The sequence below is a fragment of the Neomonachus schauinslandi genome, chromosome 3, assembly GCF_002201575.2.
Source record: "Neomonachus schauinslandi chromosome 3, ASM220157v2, whole genome shotgun sequence".
Taxonomy (NCBI): domain Eukaryota; kingdom Metazoa; phylum Chordata; class Mammalia; order Carnivora; family Phocidae; genus Neomonachus; species Neomonachus schauinslandi.
Genome location: NC_058405.1, coordinates 128,316,215 through 128,339,384, shown reverse-complemented (window position 1 = coordinate 128,339,384; position 23,170 = coordinate 128,316,215). Strand labels below are relative to the sequence as shown.

Below are 23,170 nucleotides of genomic sequence, written 5' to 3'. Positions count from 1 at the left end.
TTCCTTGTTGATTTCTGCTTAGATGATCTGTCCATTGCTGCGAGTGGGGTATTAAAGTCCCCTACTATTATTGTATTGCTATCAATGAGTTTCTTTATGTTTGTTATTGTTTTATATATTTGGGTGCTCCCAAGTTGGTGGCATAAATATTTACAATTGTTAGATCCTCTTGTTGGATAAACCCCTTTATTATGATATAGTCCCCTTCTTCATCTCTTGTTACAGTCTTTGGTTTAAAATCTAGTTTGTCTGATATATGTATGGCTACTTGACATTCTTTTGACATTCATTAGCATAATAAGTGGTTCTCCATCCCCTCACTTTCAATCTGCAGGTGTCTTTAGGTCTAAAATGGGTCTCTTATAGGCAGCATATAGATGGGTCTTGTTTTGTTTTGTTTTGTTTTGTTTATCCATTCTGATACCCTGTGACTTTTGATTCAATCATTTAGTCCATTTATACTCAGAATCATTATAGGTATATGTGAATTTAGTACCATTGTATTATCTGTTAGGTTGTTGTTTCTTGAGATTTTCTCTATTCCTTTCTAGTCTTTGTCAATTTTGGTCTTTCCCACTCAAAGGGTCCCCTTTAATATTTCTTTTAGGGCTGGTTTAGTGATCACAAACTCCTTTAGTTTTTGTTTGTCTGGGAAACTCTTTATCTCTCCTTCTGTTCTGAATGATAGCCTTGCTGGATAAAGTACTCTTGGCTACATATTTTTCCCATTCAGCACATTGAATCTATCATGATACTCCCTTCTGGCCTGTCAAGTTTCTGTGGTTAGGTCTGCTGCTAACCTTATTTGTCTTCCCTTAAAAGTTAGGGATTTCATTTCCATTGCTGCTTTAGGATTCTTTCCTTATCTCTGTATTTTGCAAATTTTACTGTGATATGTCTTGGTGTTGGCCTGCTTTTGTTGATTTTGATGGGAGTTCTCTGTGCCTTCCGCATTTGACGTCTGTTTCCTTCCCCAGATTAGGGAAGTTTTCAGCTACAATTTGCTCAAATATACCTTCTCCTTTTTTCCCCATCTTCTTTATCTGGGACTCCAATGATGTGAATGTTATTATACTTTATGGAGTCACTGAGTTCCCTAAGTCTACATTCGTGATCCAATATTTGTCTTTCCCTCTTATTTTAAACTGCATTATTTTCAATAATTTTATTTTCTGTATCACTTATTTGTTCCTCTGCCTCTTCCATCCTTGTCATCCTTACATCCAGTTAGTTTGCATCTCCGTTATAGCATTTTTTAAAATTTTGGCCTGACTAGTTTTTAGGTCTTTTATCTCTGCATGAAGGGACTCCCTGATGTCTTCTATGCTTTTCTCAAGCCCAGCTAGTATCCTTATGATTGTTGTTTTAAAATCTGTGTCTGTCTTCTTCTGTGTATTAGTAAAGCTTCTTATGTTTCCTGCTCCTGAGAGTAATGGCTTTATGAAAAAGAGATCATATACTGTCCAGGGTCTGGCACTTTAGGAAGTGTTTCTGTTGTATGCTGTGTGCACTCTGCTGCTCTGTTTTGGCTGTTCTTTCCCTCAGGTCAGTCTTCTGCAGAGTTACTTTCTGCCTGCAGTGGGGTGTGTTTGGATCTTGTCCAGTGTGTGGTGAGTTTTAAATTGGTGTGCTCTGGTCTGCTTGTTAAAGGAGGCCAGATCCTCTTTCCAATGGAGCCAAAGCTCTGCAGCACTTTATGGTCAGTAGACTTGGTGCATGCAGGGATTTGTGCTGGTCTTCTGGGAGAGGGGCCCACTGCTCTGGTTCTCAGGCACACTTAACCCTAGTAAAGAGGCACCTGCAGAGCACAGGGGGGGCAGGGGTTGATGTAAGTGGTTCAGGCCTCCACTGTTGGTGTTGTTATGCTCTCTAAAGTCAGCGCATGCTGATGGGCAGGGGCGAAAAATGGCTTATCCTGCACGGGGCATTCCTGCCCACCACTGTCCAGGAGGCCCTCACGGAAGAGTGAACAATCTCCCCTTGTGTGTCCTAGGCTTCCTTCAGATCCCTGGCTTCACCCTGTTTGTATCCATGCTGCCTTTCCTCTCAGCAATGCAGCGCACCTGTGTTTTATCTAAGGCACGTTGGCTGAGTTTCCGAACTCCAAACTTAAGGGACCTGGTGTAGCACAGACCTGAGCTGGTCCTCTAGGGGAAGGGTCTCACTATGCTGGGGCTGGTGCCAGTTTGTCTCAGACGGGCGGTCACACTAACACACAGGAGACTGGAGTTTAGTGTAAAGCACAGCAAAAACCCAGCCTCCAGGTTAGCTCCCCTCAGCAGGTGTCTCTGCCCCTATGCTAAGGAATGGGAGCACAATGACATCCACCGGCTCTTTTTTCCCCTGGAGGTCATGCTACCTTTCCCAGATGCACACTAAGAAGGGGAAACTGTCTCTTCCAGTGCATCCCAGGGGATCCTCCAATCATGCCATGTGCTCCCGGGTTCCTGTCCTTCTCCCCAGGAGCACTGCTGTGCCCACCAGACTCCACACTGACCACAGTGCAGACTTCTAAAACTCTGGTTTTTGAGCTCCACTGGTTGTAAAATCTCACGACAATCAACCCTTCTTGTTTTCCCAGTCACTGGTTTTGGGGAAGTGTTTTTCTTGGGCAGTCCCCTGTGCACTGCTCTCTCTCTCCCTCTGTTTTTCTGTCCACTCTCTGTGATCAAGGCTCCCTCCCCTCTGCAGCACCTGTGATCCTTCTCTCCCCAGATCACACCTCCATACCTCCTACCTTCCACGTTGTGGTCTCCTCTCTCCCTCTAGTTGTGCAGTTTGTTCTCTCAGTCCTCATATCAATTTCCTGGGTGTTCAGAATGATTTGCTATTTATCTAGCTGTGTTCAAGGGACAAGGCAAACATAAGGTCCAACTACTCCACCATCTTACCCTGATCGTATATTCAGTAGTTGAAAGGGGCTTCTTAGATAGCTATCATTTATAATCAAGATTAGAATGTTTCAAAACTACTTCAGTGTTTTATGGATACACATTAAAGAATATGGAAAGATATATATATATGTATGTGTGTGTGTGTGTATACATATACATACATACTGTGTATATAGTAGGTACCTCAAGGTGATAGAATTAGGGAGTGAGTGGAAAGGACTTTTGTTTTTTACCATATATTATTTATACATTTAAAATTTTTGAACCAAGTGTATAGATTTTGCCTAAAAGAAACAAAGACAAAATTTTAGAAAGCACCTACAGGCAATATCATATTATTCAATAAAAAAGCAGGAATGCTGTCTATGGCATATTCTTATTCCTAATGCTAATGAGTTTAGGTCTATGATCCTATGTTTACAGCCTATATAAGGTTAAAAAAAAATTAGGCTGTCAAAGGTAAAAAAAAAATATCTTTGCTGCCATGTAATAGACAAAAAGTATATTTCACTTTTCATTAAAAATAAAATCATGCAAAAATTACAAAATAGCATATTTATAATATTGAAAGGGAAATTTTTTACACTAAAGTATTTATTTCACTGGTCTTAGTGTACTATAATAATTCTTCAATTTTCAATGTTACAAGAAAGGAAACTAAATTACAAATGATTGAGTTTATAGATATGAAAATAATCATATAATTTATTTTGTAAAATGATTCTAATGATTGACATGATCTTCTCTGGGTACTAAGCAAGAAAATAAGAAAATTCAATAGTTAAATATAGCAACACCTGCTATGAGAATAAAATGCATTTCCCTTTAAGAGAAAGTTTTTATTACAGATGTTAGCCTTTCTACTTAAAAGCATCCTTTTGGACCCTGTTAAAGAAACTTCCACTTTAGTAAATATTAAATTTAAAGGATGAATAGATTAGAACTGAACTGTCTACATCACTAGGGCATGCACATAAATGTTTAATATTACATACAGTCCTAAAATAGCTACTTTGTGAATACTTCATGCATCCCCAGGAAAACACAGAATGCCTAAAAACATTTTAACTTGAATTTCTAAAAAGCCATAGCAATTTGGCTTATGATACAAACTATAGTTCATATTAAATATTTTGATAATGTCTGTCCTCATGAGGAATTATCTTGAATAACTGTCATTTATGATATAAAATTTGAGCCAAACTCTGAATTTAATTGACAAAAAATTGCCATAAAAGCTATGAAAATAAAAGGTTTCAGAAATGACAAAATATACTTTATATAATCATCTTAATTTTATTTGCTTACAAATTAACTTGGCATATCTTCTTTGTTAATGCTCAGTGAGAAAACCAAATACTGAGGTTGAAGATGTTTTCATTAATTTAGACTGAGTAGGCATTCTGCAAATTAGAATCATTTTATTTAAAAATTGTTGCCACCTTAGAGGAAACCATGAGAACTATTTGCTAGTTGTCAGTATTTTGGCTACTAGCAGGAAAGTGCTTTGCATTCTTTCTCTCAGCTGTTTCTCCCACTGCTTTGCCTCAAAATCCAGGGCAATAACCCATTTTTCACATTTGAAGGTCTTGGTCTCATCGCCACAGAATCATAGTACGTTGTCTTTCAGTTCCCTGGTGACAGTCCACATGCAGCTGAGAAGTCAAGAACTGAGGGCATCAAATAACTGTAGCCTTTTAAAAGATAACATACTCAAAATTAGTTTTTGTGGTAATTGGCACAGTAGGGCCTATTAGTAATTATACATTTCCCCATTGTTTCTTGGAGTAATGTATATTTTAAAACCTTAAATATATTCAGTCTTATAATTAATTTCTATTTCCTTTATTTTCAAGTCATTTTAGATGAATTCAATCAAATGACATTTCATAGGGATACTGTTCATAACTGATACTATTATAAAACTCTTTGACCTGGTGGGAATAATGCCCCAATGTCAATAAATTATGAGTATTAGAGTATTCATAATTCTTTACTCTCATTATAAAGAACTTTGCTTACATCGTTCCTTACGTACAATAATGTATCAATGCCTTTTTTTTTACTGATGTCGAATAATGTGTGATAATAATAGCACTGAGAATGTGGTACCCGTAAAGAACACTTTTAGCTTCCCAGTAAATCTCTAAAAATTAATATTTCAGATTAGGCCTATGATATTAATGCAAATTAATAGATTAAGGAATCAATTTAATGGAAATGAGTATTTCCTTACTTTTAGCACTTGTATTTGTGGAACTATTCTAAAAAAATAGTAAAGCTGTAATCTTAATAAGGGAAGCATGTGCTGTAATAACTACTAGTTTCAATATTCACATGTCGTTTAGCAAATGAGAATGAAAAATGAACTCTTCCATTGATGTGCTGCTCTACCCCTTATAAAGCAATATTAGGAAAAATTGACAGAGTTTTGCTACAATTGCTGTATGTATTTTTTCTAAAAATTTCTGTGTATGTGTATGTTTGTAAACATCATGTTTGATCATAAATTTCTGGGCGGGAAAAGCTTGTGTTATGATCAACTATATGATCATAATGACAATGAATTCATTCCTGTCATGTGTGAGTCTGCCATGTTTAATTTCATTGAATCTTTGTTTCAGAGTTTGCATGTGGTACTCACTTTGGTAGCCACTGTTTTTTGACAGTATAAATAATACTTTATGATCTTTTCAACTATATCCTGAAGTTTTATACTAAAATGGGTGGTGTTGGATGAAATAATTACTATGGTCTTCAGCATTTTGATTCCAATATAATATCTGACTTTTTTTGTCTTGATCAAAAGCCTTCTATCTATATCATCCTGGTACATATTCTTAAATCCAAGAGATAATAGAACAAATAAGTTTGGATTTCATTTTACACTAATTTCTTTCCTTTTTTTTTTTTAATTTTAAGTATCAACAAGCTTTTCTGCCAACTGTCAGATATGATCTTTCAAGTATCAGGCATTGGCAGTTTGGCACTTGTATTATTTCTACTAGGGTCTTGGTTATCTGATTATAATAATTATTGGTGTACACAAATTTATATTAAACATAAAACAATAAAAATGTGGCCAATACTGTGCAAATATTATAGTTTACAAAAAATACCTTATGCTAATTCTGTCTAAATACTTACTTGTTAGCATACTAAAAATAATAAAATTTATTTTTCACAGGATGTGTAGATAGAAAGATCAAGCATAGATGTAAGGTTACCTGACCTCAATATATGTTTATACGTTTTTATGGCCATCATACTGTTAATCTTTTTTCATAACACTTTGCATGACTTTGATTATTGAATATGGCTTGAATATAAGATTTGAATGACCCCTAAATGAACTGTCTGGTGGGGTGGTGAATTTCTTTTTAGAGATTGAATCGGTCGAGTTCCTCTGAGTGCAGCACAGTTGATAACCCTCTGCCAGGAGAAGGAGAAGAAGCGGAGGCTGAACCTGTAAATTCAGATGAGCCAGAGGCCTGTTTTACAGATGGTAAGAGAAAAATCAAGACGTTCGTTAGCCATCCATTTATTGGTATTTGGGGTTTTATCTTATATCCATATCTAGAGCTCGGACATCTATTTCTGTGTTATTTGACTCTTAAGTCATTATCTTTACCCCTACCTCACATTTGAATTCCAGATATGCCTATAATTCCCCGTTGGTCATCTCCACTGGTTGCCTTAAAATATGTCAAGTATAATAAGTTTAAAACAAACTTTAGTGAGTTCTCCCCCATAAAATCCACAGCTTCTTGTGGTCTTTATCTCATTTAGTGACATCATGATCTACCCTGCCTCTCAAGCTAAAGACTTTTGAGTCAGCCCTGACCTCTTCCTTTCTAGCCCCACATTGATTACAGAAATCACAAGTTGATCAGAAACTCTGGACAGGGTCTGCCTCCTCCCAGGGATTCTGATGCACACTAGAAGCTGAGAACCATTGGTCAATAGGATAAAACCTGAAGTCCTTAACATAGCATGTAAAACCCTTCGCACCTCAGTATATTCTTTTCTAACAGTACCTCCTTTGATTACTTTTCACTTCCTGACTTACTGAACTTACTACTTCTGGAATGTTTCAGCGATTTTATTCAAAGTAGTAACTTTGAACTTGAACTATGGAAGTGTACAGCATTTTCTAATCGAATATGGTGTCATTCAAGTAAAAACACAAACCTATACTAGAGTTGCAGTATAATATAATAACATAGACCACAAATTTTGAAGCCTGATAAACATGAGTTCTGAGTGGTCTACTTCTAACTCTCTGAGACCTTGAGCACATTTTGAAAATCTTGTATCTCAGATACCTCATCTATAAAATAGGTATAACAGCCCCATCTGAATTATAGGGATAGCAAGGAGATTAACCAAGATTACATAAATTAATTACCACAGTTCTTAACATCCTTCTTTTCCTTTTTTTTATTTTTAAAAATATTTTGTTAACAATTCTGTAGAGAAGCTATGATAGCATAGTGTTAATGCTAATGACTTACTATCTATTATTCTCAGCATCAGTATTTTTTGTAGAAATCATTGACTTGCGTTCATCCTCTATAATTTTTCTCAACCAGCCTCCTCTAGCACTCATGCCATAAGCAAAATGCCTGTCAAATAAAGATATCACCAAACTACAATGGGCGCATGAATTTTCTTTAAATACAAAGCTAAATTCCATTTTATGTGAGAAACAAACAAGTATAACAATGGATAGAAATTTTGTGTTTGCTGTAATTAGTACCATGAGCAAAACAGAGTTTCCTATAGAAGTGTTCATATTAAAGGCATTTAAGAATTTCATCAGGTGTTGCCTATTTCTCAATAAATTGATTAACGCCATTAAATTTGTACAGATGCTACCAAGATTTCCTCTACCCATTTTATGAATGACCCTAACTTAAAATTCCAGGATAACTAGAAAGTTTATCAAGCAGATTATGACTTCAAATTAGAAAAGGGCTTTAGGAAAACTTAAACCTTCTACAGAAAGCATTAATGCTAAGCTATTTCATTCTGCAAGTGCTGTCTTATTGAGCTTAAACTACATAAAAAGTTTATGTTAGTCCTACAAAGCACTGATGCGAATATTTATGTGATTCCTTTGAGGTTATGCGTAACTTCTAAATTGAGTCCAGTGTTTAGGAGATATTATAAAAACACATTTTCAGATGTGTTTGGCCTTGACTGCTGAAAATTTACTGAGGACCAAAATTTATTTTCAGTTACACAAGGTAAATACATTCTGAAGAGCTAATGTACGCCAATGTGACTATACTTAACAATACTGTATTGTATACTTGAGATCTGCTAAGAGGGTAGATCTCAAATGTTCTCACCACACACACAGGGAAGAAATTGGTAACTGTGTGAGAAGATGGGCTGTTAATTAGCTTGATTGTGGTGATTATTTGATAATGTATACTTAATATCAAATTACCAATTTGTATACCTAAAACATATACAATTTTTAATTGTCAGTTATACCTCAGTAAAGCTGGGATGTGGAGGAAGAATGGGCAAAATCAACCTACGAAGATAGAAGTCAGGCCAGTAGCTACTTCTAGAGGGTACAGATTAGGAAAGGACATGGGGGTGCTTTCTGGGTGCTTAAAATGTTATATCATGAGTTATGTGACCATTATATGAGTATATCAATCTGTATCTTTATAATTGGTGTACTATACTAAATGTATGTTCTCCCTCAATAAAAATTTAAATCAACAAATACATATTTTTTTTAAAAAAAAAGACAAGAAAATTTATGAGGAAACACATCTGTGAGTCCCATCACTTTGAGCAGCTGTGCTCCACTGGGAACTTTATACTCACTGGACCTGCTGGGCTAAGAGGCTCAGCCTGATGAATCAAACAGGACAGCCAATTTGCTGAGCCTCTCACCATTTATCCACTTAATCATTCTTTCATCCAATTAATAAATAATCATTAAAGATCTTCTGTGTTTTAGGCCTAGGCCTGAGCACCGGAGAGAGATAGAGCAATGAAAAAAACACTGCCCCTTGCTCAAATACATATGTAAATATTTAGTGGGTCAGATAAGTGATACATGCTATGGAGAAGTGAAAAGAAAAGAGGAATATAATAGTTGAAGGGTAGGAACCTACTATCACATAAATAGAGTGGTCAGGAAGGCCTCTCCAAAAAGGTAGCATTTGATCAGAGACCTGAAGAAAATTGAAGTGGGCCATGCAAATGTATGAAGGAAGAGTATTTTAGGCAGCACAATATTTGAGGAAAGTCAAGGGGCCAGTATGGAGATTGAGAATGATGGGAAGAGTGGTAGCAAGTGAGGTCAGAGATGTAGTAAAGGCCAGAACATAAGCACTTTTAAGGACATTATAAAGCCCTCCTTTAAAAGTCTCACAACATGCCATCTTAAGAGTAAATGGGTGGAAGCAAGGAGAGATGCTGGGTGAATTCTTGAACGTTCTGCAGTGATCCAGGTGAAAGTAAGAGATTCTGAGTAGCTTTTGAAATGAAAGCTAAAAGAATTTGCTGATAGATTGGATGTCGGTTCCAATGTGAAAATGTGAAAAAGGAGTCAACAACGATTCCAAATTTGCGGTCTCACACTGGGAGATGTCTTCCTCATAATGACTTCAAAATGACCGGGGTTGTCAGGATGGGAAATTGAGAACTCATTCACTTACATAGAAATGACTCTGACCAGTTTGTGATAGGTCTACAAGAGCTGAGCTAGAACCAATGCCAGTTTAGAGCAGCATTTGGCCTCCAGAGATTTTTGTTACCTGAAAGGCAGCAGAATAATCATAGGGAGTGTGAGAGTTACATCAGAGGAGCTGTGTTTTCACTGAAGAACAAACACCAAAATGATTTGTTGTTCATTGTCTCACATCCGTTAATCCTTTTCAACTTCATAACTATCACTTTAGTAATTTTCATCATATTTCTCTTGCATCCTTTCCTCCTCCCTCTTATGCCAGGCCTTTCCTTAGTTCTGTTCCATTAGCTTTGTAATTCAAGGTAGCGGGCTCCTTCTCTAGATCTGCCACTGTTCTTCACTAGCCTTACTTCTGCGCGTCATGACAACTTGACGTGACAGAACTCTGATTCTGCTTGGTTTTACATTATACTCCTTTTGGATTATACAATTAGTAAATTACAAAATCATGATTAAGTTATGAGAAGGATACTCTCTTTTCCATAAAATAATGTATTTTCTGTTACTTTGGTAGAAGGAACCAACTCAACTTCCCCACAAAATGTTCTGAATTCAATTTCCTATAAAATAACAAATAACTAATTGTAACTTTAAGAACACAATAACAAGTCACTTGTGCCTACTTTTGTCTTTTTTTTTAAAGAAAATGTGGACAAAACACTTGTTTTAAGAGATGTAGAAATTTTTTAAGAAGTTATAAAAAGACTCATTTTTCCTTACCAATTTTTACATTAATTATACTGATTATGCTATTATATTTTTATTAATAGGTAGTCTGTCTTGGAAGAGGTTGATGTTGGTTAGTTTTTTTGTGCGGTGGGGGCTGGGAACACTGGTTTAACATGATGAGACACAGTATAGACTTTATGAAATGCTTCACGAGAACAAATTAATGAAACCACCCAAAAGAAATAACTTTTACCCATGGGGACCCATTAAAATGCTTGAGAGGTTCTCTGTTATGTTTACATTTAATTAATAGTCCTTTTAAAAAAGAAGATGTGATAACATTGCTAACCAGCTAGGTTGGAAATCTCTTAGGATATGCCTTTGCATAAAAGCCAGACAAGCACTCGAACACTCTTGCTTCAAAATAAGAGTGAGAAACTCTCTGAGATGTGATAAATCCCGAGAGCAGTATTTATCAACCTTCATCGCAGATAAAAGGTTTACTTTTCTAATTAGAATGTAGGGTCCCTTTTCTTACCTCAATCTTATGAGTAATATTTCTCTTCAGTTTTAAGACTGACACAAATAAATCTCGGATAGTAAAATCTTAAAGGGAAACTTTCTCCTCTGGTAATTATACTTGAGGCAGATAGATTCTGTTCTGTACAAGATATTTGTTTTTATATTGAGATAAATTCTTAAGTCTGAAGCATTAAGTTGATATAAAAAAAAATAATTCCGTCTTAAATTTTTTCACTCCTTCTGGTGTTTTCTTTTGCCCAGGAAGAGATAATCTGGGAGTCCATTTTTGGTCCTACCTTTTTACTATTTTCCCACATCATTTTATAAAATATTCTAACTTTATTAAATACATTTGAGATGTAAGGTAATTGTTTTAAATACTGTGAAGGTGAATTCATTCAGATCTGAGGTCACGTTAACTATAATTTAACGTTGGTTAAATGAAGGCGTATGTATATTTTCTATTCATCATGAAAGGAACCATAATAAGATACTGCCTAAACAGTATAGTTCAAAAGAATTCTGGTTCTGTGTTTCAGGGCATACACTTTATGATTCTCTGAAGTTATTACTTGTTAAACTCAATATTTTTTAATTAAATATATTGTTTTATAAAAAAGGAAATTATTTTTTAAAATGCCTACCTTGCAAACCTCTGAAACAAGTATCTAAAAAGTGCTCTCCCCACTTTTTACCTTCCTTCTAATTGGAAGGAAAAACTTTTTTTTTCAGTAATTTCTTTTTTATTGAAGTGTAGTTGACACGAAATATTGTATTAGTTTCAGGTGTACAACATAGTGATTCAACTAATCTATATGTAATGCTATGCTCACCACAAATGTAGCTACCATCTGCCACCATACAATGTGATAACATTGCTAACCAGCTAGGTTGGAAATCTCTTAGGATATGCCTTTGCATAAAAGCCAGACAAGCACTCGAACACTCTTGCTATGTAATATCATTGCACACTCTTGTGTGTAATATCATTGACTGTATTCCCTATGCTTTGTGACTAATTCATAAGTGGAAGCCTGTACCTCCCACTTCCCTTCACCTGCTTTGCCCATCCCCTCATTCTCCACCATTGGCAACCATCAGTTTGTTCTCTGTATTTATAGGTCGGTTTCTGCTTTTTCTATGTTTATTTATTCATTTGTTTTGTTTTTTAGATTACACATGTAAGTGAAATCATATGGCATTTGTTTTTCTCTATTTCACTTAGCAGAATACCCTCTAGATCTATCCATATTGTCACAAATGGCAAGATCTCATTCTTTTTTATGGTAGAGTAAGAACCCATGGTATATATACACCATATCTTCTTTATCCAATTGTCTACCAATGAACTTGGCTATTGTAAATAATGCTGCAATAAACATAGGGGTGCATGTAACTTTTCAAATTAGTGTTTTCACTTTCTTTGGGTAAGTACCCACTAGTGGAATTACTGATCATATGGTATTTATTTTTAACTTTTTGAGGAACCTCCATATTGTTTTCTGCAGAGGCTGCACCAGTTTACATTCCCACGAAGAGTACACAGTCGTTCTGAAAGGAAAATTTTTAAGAGATCAATTAATTGTAGTTTCTCTTTTTTCAGTTCTTCCTCTTCTTCACAGTAATTGTGGTTGGTTTTTTTTAAAATCAACTTTAATTTTTGAAATTCACTTTTTGAAATTTCAGTCATTATCTTTCTGGGTCTTTCTTGGTCTTGGTTCTGTTCACCAGCCCTTTATGGAACTTTTTACTCCCTGACTTTTTTTATTGTAGCTCCTTGTACATCTCTCCTACTTCTACTCTGTCTCCATCTCCTTCAAAGTTTTTCTCTTATTCTACCTGTCCTTGTGGTGTACAGGTGAATGTTTAACCACCAGTTCTCCAAGAAAAAGAGAGTATGCATATGTGCATCAGTTTACTATAAATTTTACTGATATAAAGGGTGTGTAGCACATGATTTGCAAATAGTAATATAAGCAATATTCATTATTGCACATTCCATATAACTCATTGATTCTCACACAATGCTTTTGCTAAATTTTACCAAAATTTTGCATTTATAGATAATCAATGATTGCAGTTGATGAACATGTACGCTTTTAGCCTGAAGGGTGGTTGGTAATTTCATTTCTGTTGATCAGTAAGGTTAAAGTGAGACAAAGAAACTCTACGTCAGAACTTCAGTCATTCATTAATGGTGTCTGCAAATCTCAGATGATAGAATTTGAGTAATGAAAGAATACTTCCTCAAATTTTTCTGCTATTCCCAGTGTCATGGCTACAAATATGACATTTTTACTGTTTTATATATTTTATTAACGTTTCCTGCATTACTTGCTGAGTTTACTCTAGCAAATCATCAAGCCCTGGTCATAGTTCCTAACTAGAGTTGCCATGACCTACCCCTCTTGTTAAGGCTACTGAACCAGAATCCTAAATGGTTTTCTGGCTCTGAATCTTCCTGCACCTCCACCCTCTTTTTTCTTCTCTTCCAACTTTCTTCCATTCAGCTGTTGGAGACATCAACTTAAGTTGCATCTGCCTATATCATTCTCTGCTAACAACCCTTCACTTACTGCTCAACATCTATAGGATATAGACCCAACTCCGTGTGGAGGAAAATGCTTTCCATAATCTGACCAATTTCTCTAACCTCATTTCTCCCCCATGCCTCTGTACACTTGGCTTTCACCACAGTCCTGAACTGCTTATAATTCCTATGCACAATACCTTTTGCTCCCTCTTGGCCTAGAGTTGCACCCATACTCTTTGGCTAAGACTTTGACTCCGTTCAGGCTGCAGTTCTTCCACAAAGCCTCTCCCAGTCTCTCCTCAGCAAACAAGCCAGGTGAGGCAGACTGTTTCCGTGCTCCAAAATAACCCCTTTATATATGTGACTTTAGTTGACGTATCCAGTTACAGTCATTCATTTCTATCTCTATCTACCTAACCGAAACCAAAAATAAATCCCCCGAGGAGAGGAAACTATATACACAGCTAAGTATATAACAGATAATAAATGTTTAATGGAGAAATGAATGAATAAACCTAAAATGTAAATAAAATATTCCTCAGCTTACCATAGCACCATGTTTTACACCTAGAGTTCCCAAGGTGGAGTTCTTTTTAACATAGAGTACTCGAAACAGCTTTACCTGCATCTTCTAATCAAGATCAAATTCCTCTGAACATAATTTTAGAAACTTCTACCAACTTTCTTAATATTATCTAGAATTGAAGCTTTGTGAAGAGTTTTTTTTTTTTTTAATACAGTGGAAGCATCAGAAAACTGTAGATGAGATCCACATCAAGGAAAATTAATTTATCAGCAAAGAAGGTCTTGAAAAGCATTTTGTCCTCAGATTTTAGTTTAAGATTCATTCATTCCGTGTTCATCATGTATCAGCACAGCATTAGGACTGCAACAGTGAAAAAAATAAGTGGTTTTAACACTTAGGAAGAGATTGATGAGAAATCAAGGAAGCACAGAATGCATTTTAAGTTAGAAATAATTGACAAGCTGCAGTTTAAGTGTCAGAAATTATTCAGTTGAGGGACATCATAGGGAAAGCTTTGCATAAGTATTTTATTTATTCTGAATATCAATATTTTATATGTATATCTCTCTTGTCAGGTTGTGTGCAGAGGTTCCCATGCTGCCAACTTGACATAGAGTCAGGAAAAGGAAAAATCTGGTGGAACATCAGGAAAACCTGCTACAGAATAGTTGAACACAGTTGGTTTGAAAGCTTTATTGTTCTCATGATCCTGCTCAGCAGTGGTGCTCTGGTAAGTTATATGACACCTAAAGCAATCACCCGAGTCAGTATTTTTAATAAATGAGTTGAAGGATAAAAATATGAAAGTTGTTTTACCTAAAAGTGAATTCCTATGATTAGTACTAGGACAAAATTTTAGTTTAGTTCAGTAAATATTTAGTAAGCACTACTACATGCCAGGCATTATTCTTGCTTCCTTGATTGCAAAGGTGGATAAGATCCAGGTACTTTTCTCAAGGAGTTCAGAGAGCACTGGGGAGAGAGGCACAAGGGATTACAGAACTGGAATATGTTTGTAAGTGAAGAATATACTTGATAAAGCTCTATAGCAAGAGATGAACAATTGTCTGCTTGAAATTTCAGAAAAGTAGTTGATGTTTTACAAGATCTAGAAAGATTAATAGTATTTTCCAGCCAGACAGGGTGGGCTGAGGAACAAGTGTACAGTGATAAGGAAGCATAAAACATCATGAGGTATTCAGGAAATTAAAAGTTTCCAAGTTGTAGAAAGTAACGCTGGAGGAAGAGCAAATACAGGGAGGAGAGTGGTGGCCACAGGTACTGTGACAAAGATAGGCAGTGTCAGCTTATGAAGCATCTTGCAAAACTAACTGTAATTTTAGGGTGAGAATGGGACACGTTTCCCATTCTTGCATATATACCAAGCACTTTCTATGAGAGTTGAAAGGGATCTGGGAGAGTTACAAAATCCCTAAGCCTTCTCTTATTTTTCTTTCCTGCTGACACGAACAGAGATGAACCCTTAGAAGCTCAGTTCCAGCTAGAGATACCACTGGAAATTCCTTTATACTAAAAACAGAATACTTAAGAACTTAGTCTTCATGGATCTGGAATTGGATTTTTATAAGAAGTTAACCTGTTGCTATTTCATGGATGCTGATAGAATACATGCGACCTCCAAGTCAGAGACAAAGGATTTTATTAGTCATGACATTGGAAGCAACATGAACTTCAACATGTTTGTGTTGGTCCCCCTTGTCTCCAAGTCTCATGAGGGCATGGCATGGGGATAAATGAATGGCCCATACACCGTGGATTAGCTTCATAGCTGAAGAGCGCTAAATTTAGGGAACCCTGTCCATTTTTTTAAAGGAGGGGAGGGGCAGAAAGGGAGAGAGAGAGAATCTTAAGCAGACTCCATGCCCAGCATGGAGCCCAATATGGGGCTCCGTCTCACAACTCGGAGATCATAACCTGAGCTGAAATCAAGAGTTGGACACTTAAGCGACTGAGCCACCCAGGCACCCCAGGGAACCCTGTCCTTTTATAGCAAGCAGTAATGAACCTTGCTTTTTTGTCCCAGACAGAGACAATGTCTCATCCTTCAAGGTTGCTTGTTGCAAAGGCAACCGTGAGAAATAACCTGAGTAAAGAGCAAGTCAGGGCCTTGTATTCTTGGCATACCCAACAATGACATGAAGGGATGCTCAGGGCCTACAGTGGATGGCCTCTCCTAGAACAGATGAATAAGAAAAATGGTACTCTTCTTATTGGGTGGAATGCAAGTAGGAATCTCAACAATGTCTACGTTATCTTGCATTCCTAGTAACTATTTTGCTGAGTCACACATGTGACTGAGACTTTTAGAAAGGAGAGTAAAAAAAAAATTAAAGAGAAGTTTAGAGCAATCCTTTGTTCAAAATGTTGAAAAAGGAAGATGACATTTTTGGGGAAGAGGTACTCTCAAAACTAAAATTCTGGGTGCCTGAGTGGCTCAGTTGATTAAGTGTGGGACTCTTGATTTTGGCTCAGGTCGTGATCTCAGGGTTGTGAGATCAAGCCCCATGTTGGGCTCTGCACTCAGCGTGGAGTCTGCTTGAGATTCTTTCTCTCCCTCTCCCTTGGCTCCTCTCCCTGCTCAGGCGCCTGTGTGCTCACGCTCTCTCGAATAGATAAATAAATAAAATCTTAAAAAAAAAAAACAAAAAAACCTGAAATTCAGTTGAATCATATGAGGAAGAAAAGGGAAAGGTATTTTAAGAAACTGCTGTTTTTAACTCAGAGAGTTTGCTAATTAAGCTAGATTTTTAAAATCCCTGTCCATAAAACAAAAAAAGGTAACAGCCGAGTTAGTACATATTTATTATGTTTCAAGATCTTTATATAAGTTTTTTCACTTAATCTTTGAACAATCTTATGAAAAAAACTATCGTTTTGCTTATTTTACCAATGAGGAAGTTGGGCAGAGAGTTTGAAAAGTTGTTTACTGTCCCAAAGCTAGTAAGTGACAGACCCATAACTTAACTGAGCTCTAAAGTCAAAGCCAACCATATCTTTTCACTGATTTCTGGCTTCTCAAAAAGGAGAGTACCCACCATATAGAAACAAATGAGTGGTGACTGAAATGAGTAACAGTAAAACCTACACCCCACATTGGGTAGAGCTCACATAATGATGTCCTTGCCTCCTTGCTTCCACATCCATGAAGCTAGTCCTGGAAGTTAGCTAGGAGCCCTGCAGGCTGAATCCTGTTTCCAGCTCTGGGACTAGTCAGAACAAGGTGCACTCAGGCAGGGTATTTGGCTCTCAGCATCAAGACTTACTACTGGTCCTGCTCTGCACCCCAGTTCCAGGAACAACCCTCTTGTTCTGTGTGATCAAGCCCCTTCCTTATCTTTGCATTTCAAGTATTGAAGAGTTGCCATAGTGTCTGTCTGTGTAGCTTGCCTCACTCCTCAACAACTTGGAGAAGGGAGGCTAGAACATCCCAAGAGCTGGAAGTTTCCCCTTGCATTTCAGTGCCACTGACATTCAGAACCTCTGCCAGCTGCTAGAACCTTCTTTTATCATCTTAGTAAGTCTGCTCATTTTCTGTGTCCCAACTTCTCTGTCATCTTCAATATTGATACCAACAATTTGCAATAAGTTCCAAGGATCATTTTTAAAGTATTGATATAGGAACTTGGAATAAGAAGAAGAATGGACAAGCCCATGGCTATGGATAGGTAGTATAATGTTTACCACTAAGGATACAGCTTCTTTTGCTTTCATGTTCTTCAACGAAGTGAATATTGTTTAATCTTGAAAAAGCAAATCCTAATACTCTAGACCCTGTTTAGGTCAGGAATCATTTTCAATGTCTTCGGTGAGCTCAGTTCATTAAGTCCATTCTAATTATTTCCCAAGGGACTAGTGGCTATGACCACAGAATCATCGTCCGTCACGTACTAAAAGTTCTAGAAGAGTGTTAAAAGGTGCCACATTCATGAACTGAATGTAACAGTAATTTGTAGAGCTAAAGCTTTCAATGAATGATAAATATTGGGCAGAATTCAAAGAAAGAAACCATCCTCTGTGTTCCACAGTCCTATAAGCTACTGCATTCATTCAGCAAACTCCCTTACCTCCTGCTGTGTTTTTGGAACAGTTCTAGGCACTGGGAATGCACAAGCATATAAGAACTGAAGGAGATCTCCAAATCCTACTAGTGAGAGTGAAGGAGAGTACAGGGTGAGAAAGATATATATGACCGGACGATCTGGGAATCGTGTCTTAAATTATCAGGATTCATCCAATTTGAAGAGAGATAAAGGGAAATCAGATGAAGTAGAAATCGCTGCAGTTATCAGAGATCGTAGTTCTTTTAGAGGATTATAAATTAATTTATTCTTTGCACCATTTCTCTTAACCTCTGGCGACCAGTGGCACATACTGGTCAGAAGTCTAGAACTAAGTGTTACCTAGGAGCTGTAAACCAGAAGAAAGTCAGCTAGCCCATAATGGTATATATCTCTCAGTATAAAATCATCCATCAGAATTTTATTTCCTGCTTTTGTTATGAATCGTAAGCTTTAAGGTGGACGTGAATTGAAATTTGAATACTATTTTCACAGGCTTTTGAAGATATATATATTGAAAAGAAAAAGACCATTAAGATTATCCTGGATTATGCTGACAAGATATTCACTTATGTCTTCATTCTGGAAATGCTTCTAAAATGGGTAGCATATGGTTATAAAACATATTTCACCAATGCCTGGTGTTGGCTGGATTTCTTAATTGTTGATGTAGGTTGGATTTATTCTTACAAATAAGTGTTCTGAGGAACTTTCACTAATGTTGTTTGTTATCATATTTTAATCTTGGTTAGCTTTTTATACTTTCAGACTATAGTCTTATAGGTATTATTGAAATATTAATATAGCCAATAGAAATATATCTGTAAGGAATATTAAAAGAGAAATTCTGCAATGAGTGTGAATTCTTTCCTGTACCATTCTAACATTTATAATTTACTTGTGCATATGTTTTCTGCAATCAGAGAAAATGTGATTTTATATATATATATATATATATATATATACACATAGACATATATATCACACACACACACACACATATATATATACATGCTTTGAATATCATCCCTGTTGGGAAGAAGAAAAAATGAAAACTTGGTGGTGGGGGGTGGGAATGGAAAAGGGCAGAGGCACAGATTAAAAAGATAAAATACTGATTTTTTTTTTTTACAATATAAAATGAGAAAATAAAAGAGGATAAGGGATATATATCAAGTTGTCTGATATGTTAGCTGAAAGTTATGTAAAATGGTAGTGCTAAAGCTAAGTTAAGGAGTTGGGGAGGCATGGAATTTCAAAATATTTATCTCTGTCACAATGAGAGGGAAAACCAAAATTAGTCACAACTATTGTCTCCGCCTGAAACATCCAACTTACCCTTCATCTCTAGAGTGGCAGTGAAGCAGAAAAATAAGCATTGGCAATTTCAAGTAATAAATTCAGAGAACTATTCAATACTTGGATGATGGAAAATATGTAAGAATGCCTCAGCTTATGCATTATTTTTAACAAAGCAAAACTATTTTTTAGGAATCTTGTTGAAATGGGAAAGAAATCCTAAAATAGCTGTGAGATTAAGGCATCTCAAATAGAAATGGTGCAATGGCCAATTTTATCAATTTATTCTTATTTAGTGTATTCAATTTTATTTTATGTCTTAATGATATAATTTAATAATATATCACATATAATAATTACATTATTATGTTTTATATTATTTTAAAAGGCTTTCTTAAATTACTTCATGACCTCAATTTCCCAATCTAATTTTTCTCAGAATGATTTATTTTTTTTCTATCTTCTACTAATTCTCCTAGATTTTCCAAAATCTAGTCTTTGTGGCTAGGGAAGGGACAACTTATAATCATTTACACTTCTTAGAGATTTTTTTTCCATCTGATGTGGAATTAGAGGGCAACATGCAAATTTTTATAGTGTTAACAAGTGCTCTAACATTTAACCAAGAGTTTGCATCATCAAACATTTCAGCAAAGATAAATATAGCATCATTAATAGATATCAAAATTACAAATAAGCATTATAAATAGCCAAATCTGACTGCAAAATTAAACCAAAACTCATCATATCTACTCAAAAGTTCAATTTCTCAACTATTATCCAAAGCTCAGTAAACTCTTTTTTAACAGTTCAATGTATAAAATATTGCAAACAATAACACTTTTGTTTTCTATATCAGTGATGTACAAAAACAATTTTTTGAGGTATAGCTATACATTACATTTCTTATCTTCTCTTAGGCCTTCTCTGTGAGATCTCTAATTTTTGAGACCTTATATTAGTGATTCCATATTGTTTGTTCTTTAACTTACTTTTATATATATGTTACCTAGTTACTGGCTAGAAAAATAAATGGTAAGATAGATGCTTTTGTAACATAATAGATTTAAAGAAAGGCTAACCTAAATAAGAAATGATAGAAGGAATGTAGGTTATTTCTTTTCTTTTCTCTTAACCATTAAATATGATAGGGTCTTTTAAAAGTTATTATAAAATATTTAAGATATTCAAAAACCTTTAAAAATATTATCACAAACATAGTTATTTTCATCACTCAGTCTGTGAAATAAAAGTTTATACATAGAATTGAATTTATTTTAGGTTAAGAAAGAGATAAAGCCATTTCGTAGCAGAAATTATTTTGTGTTGTATTTGAAAATCCGAGCTGGTGAATCTTAATACTTAAGAGTATGTAATATACAGAACTCAGGTATATAGCTTCAATTTGAAATGTTATTTAATATTTTGAGAAAAAGTAAGTAAATATACATGTAAATAAAAAATATACATTACCTATTATATATAATATTCTATATATAATATTTTTAAAATGCAACATGGAGAGTGAAGCTGTACACAATATTCTTGCTGGTAGAGATGCAAATTTAGTGATGCAGATTTGGAGGAGGAACTGAAATTTTATTTCTCAAAAATTGAACCAATTATCTAGAGGAATTGTTCTCAAAGTTGGTTCTCATTGAACCAACAGCATTGGTGGGAACTTGTTAGTAATCCAGTTCTCAGGACCTATCCAAGATCTACTCAATCAGAATCTCAGGTATTGGGACCCAGAACACTATTGTTATAAGCCTTCCAGATAATTCTGGTGCATACTGAGGTTTCAGGACCACTGATCTGATTTGATATTCACAGGATGGATTATTGGATTTCCACAGGGTTCTTTAATTGAAATTTATTTGCCTGAGCATTAGTCATCAGTACTGGCATATATTGTATATATACATATGTATGCATAGATAAATAGATGTGTGTATATCTTCTCAGTTACAGAGTAATCTCTAGTTTTCTCAGTAATATGTATCTATTATATTCCATATCATGACACCTAACAGTGGTTTGGAAATTAGGTCTGCCATTTCTGTAGGGGCTATTCCCATTATAATAGACATTTAAAAACTTTTTTTTTCCTGATTAAAAGGAATACTTGCTGTTCTTATTAAAGAGCATATTTTCTTAAGTGTACTTAATTTAAGAAAATAATGGACCTGAATGACTTGGGTGAATTTCAGAATGATATGAGGGAGGATTAGTTCTGCTGGATATGTAGCATAAAGACTCAAAAAGAAACAATGTTACATTAAGATATTTGAAAGCAACTGCATGAGAAAGAACACACACTTCGACACATCTTGATTCATAAATCAGTTTACTTGTCTCTGATAGCAGGAGCAGTGAGCTTGTGAGCAATGAATTTTTCTACTCTGTCAATAGTTAAATATAAGGAGGTTGACTCTCAGGTTTTCCTAGTCTTCCCTGGAAAATTTTAATCTTTTAGTCAGTAGTTAATTCATAATGAAGAGCTGCATTCCGGACATTGTTCTTAGACATTGCTTCCTGCTACTCACAGTGTGAAAACAAATGAATATTTTAAATGGAACTTACTCAGAGACTGAATGCATTTGCAGATCCAGATGTAAGGTCATTGAGGAGCTCATTACTCTGATTACCAAAATGTGTATTGATTTTATTTCTGTCCATGTTCTTTCTTCTAAGATAGTTTATGACAAGAACACAAATTTCTGTTGGACACTGGTTATGGTCATTTTGGCAGGTCTAACATGATAAAGTTCCGTATGTCTGTGTTGATTGTAAAGCCAGTGAGATCACATACTCCTGTGCTCTCTTCCATACAACTGAGATTTTCTCCCACTATTCCTAGGTAAATCTTTGGTACCAGTACTGAGAAATTGCAAGGCAGAACAATTTGTGGGGAATTAGCTCCATCTCAAAATCATGAGTCTTCAAAATGCTTTTGAATAAGGTCTATACTAGACTTAGATTTGGTTGAGTCAATGCCACACTCTCATGACTTAGCTTCAGAATCAAACACTTTGTTATGACCTAGGTTTTATTATAATTGAAATTTTGATAGTTGCTCTAATTAAATGTATAGCATAAGTGTATAACATGTTCATAAGCATTAAATGTATAGCATATCTAATTAAATATATCAAGCATAAGTTCAGAATTAATAAGCAAGTACATAATCATTGATGACAAAAAGTGTGAAAAGCTTTATTCAGATATAAGAAATAACCTACTTTCCTTCTACTATTTCTTTTTATTTTCATTAGCCTTCCTTTATAGCTATTTCCTTATAAAAGCATTCATTCATCTTACCTATTTTTAGGCAGTGATGAGACAACTTGATATATAAAATATTATTCTTGTTGATCTGCTCTTAGTGATCTTTGAAATTGACTTTTCCTCTTTGTGCTTTATTATTTTATTGAAATGATTAATGAAAATTTTATTTTTTGTAGGTTTCTTTGGTTACTTTAGTTGCAAACTCTCTTGGCTACTCAGACCTTGGCCCTATTAAATCCCTTCGGACACTTAGAGCTTTAAGACCTCTAAGAGCTTTATCTAGATTTGAAGGAATGAGGGTAAGAAAATGCTAAACTTTCTAATATCCTTATTTTCTAAATGGAGTATAAAATATAAAAAAAATAAGTATGTAGAAATTATGGGCTGTTTATATTAATATGTACATATATCTACATATATACATATAGATGGACTGTTTATATGTGTGTGTGTGCATATGTATATACATAGTATTCAGTGCATATTGTTTAACAAAGAGTAAATCAAATACAGTAATGCCTCCTTCACATAATTTTGTTAGGCAGTAATCCAAATAAGTGACTTTTTTTTTTAAATGAAAATCTCTATCCTAGGAAACACTATTCATTCTGATAACATCTCCCGTATACAAGTTATCAAGGA

At 35.3% G+C, this 23,170-nt stretch overlaps 1 protein-coding gene across 3 annotated transcripts in view; it reads left to right on the top strand.

The window, feature by feature from the left end:
• The window catches only part of SCN9A (sodium voltage-gated channel alpha subunit 9), a 100,149-nt gene that overhangs the window by 59,275 nt on the left and 17,704 nt on the right, over positions 1-23,170 (top strand). For all 3 annotated transcript variants that reach the window (XM_021703141.1, XM_021703140.1, XM_021703139.1), the window contains exons 17-20: positions 6,279-6,399; positions 14,438-14,592; positions 18,437-18,610; positions 22,705-22,827. In XM_021703141.1, coding sequence (XP_021558816.1) covers positions 6,279-6,399; positions 14,438-14,592; positions 18,437-18,610; positions 22,705-22,827 — 573 coding nt within the window. The remainder of the gene's footprint in view (positions 1-6,278; positions 6,400-14,437; positions 14,593-18,436; positions 18,611-22,704; positions 22,828-23,170) is intronic.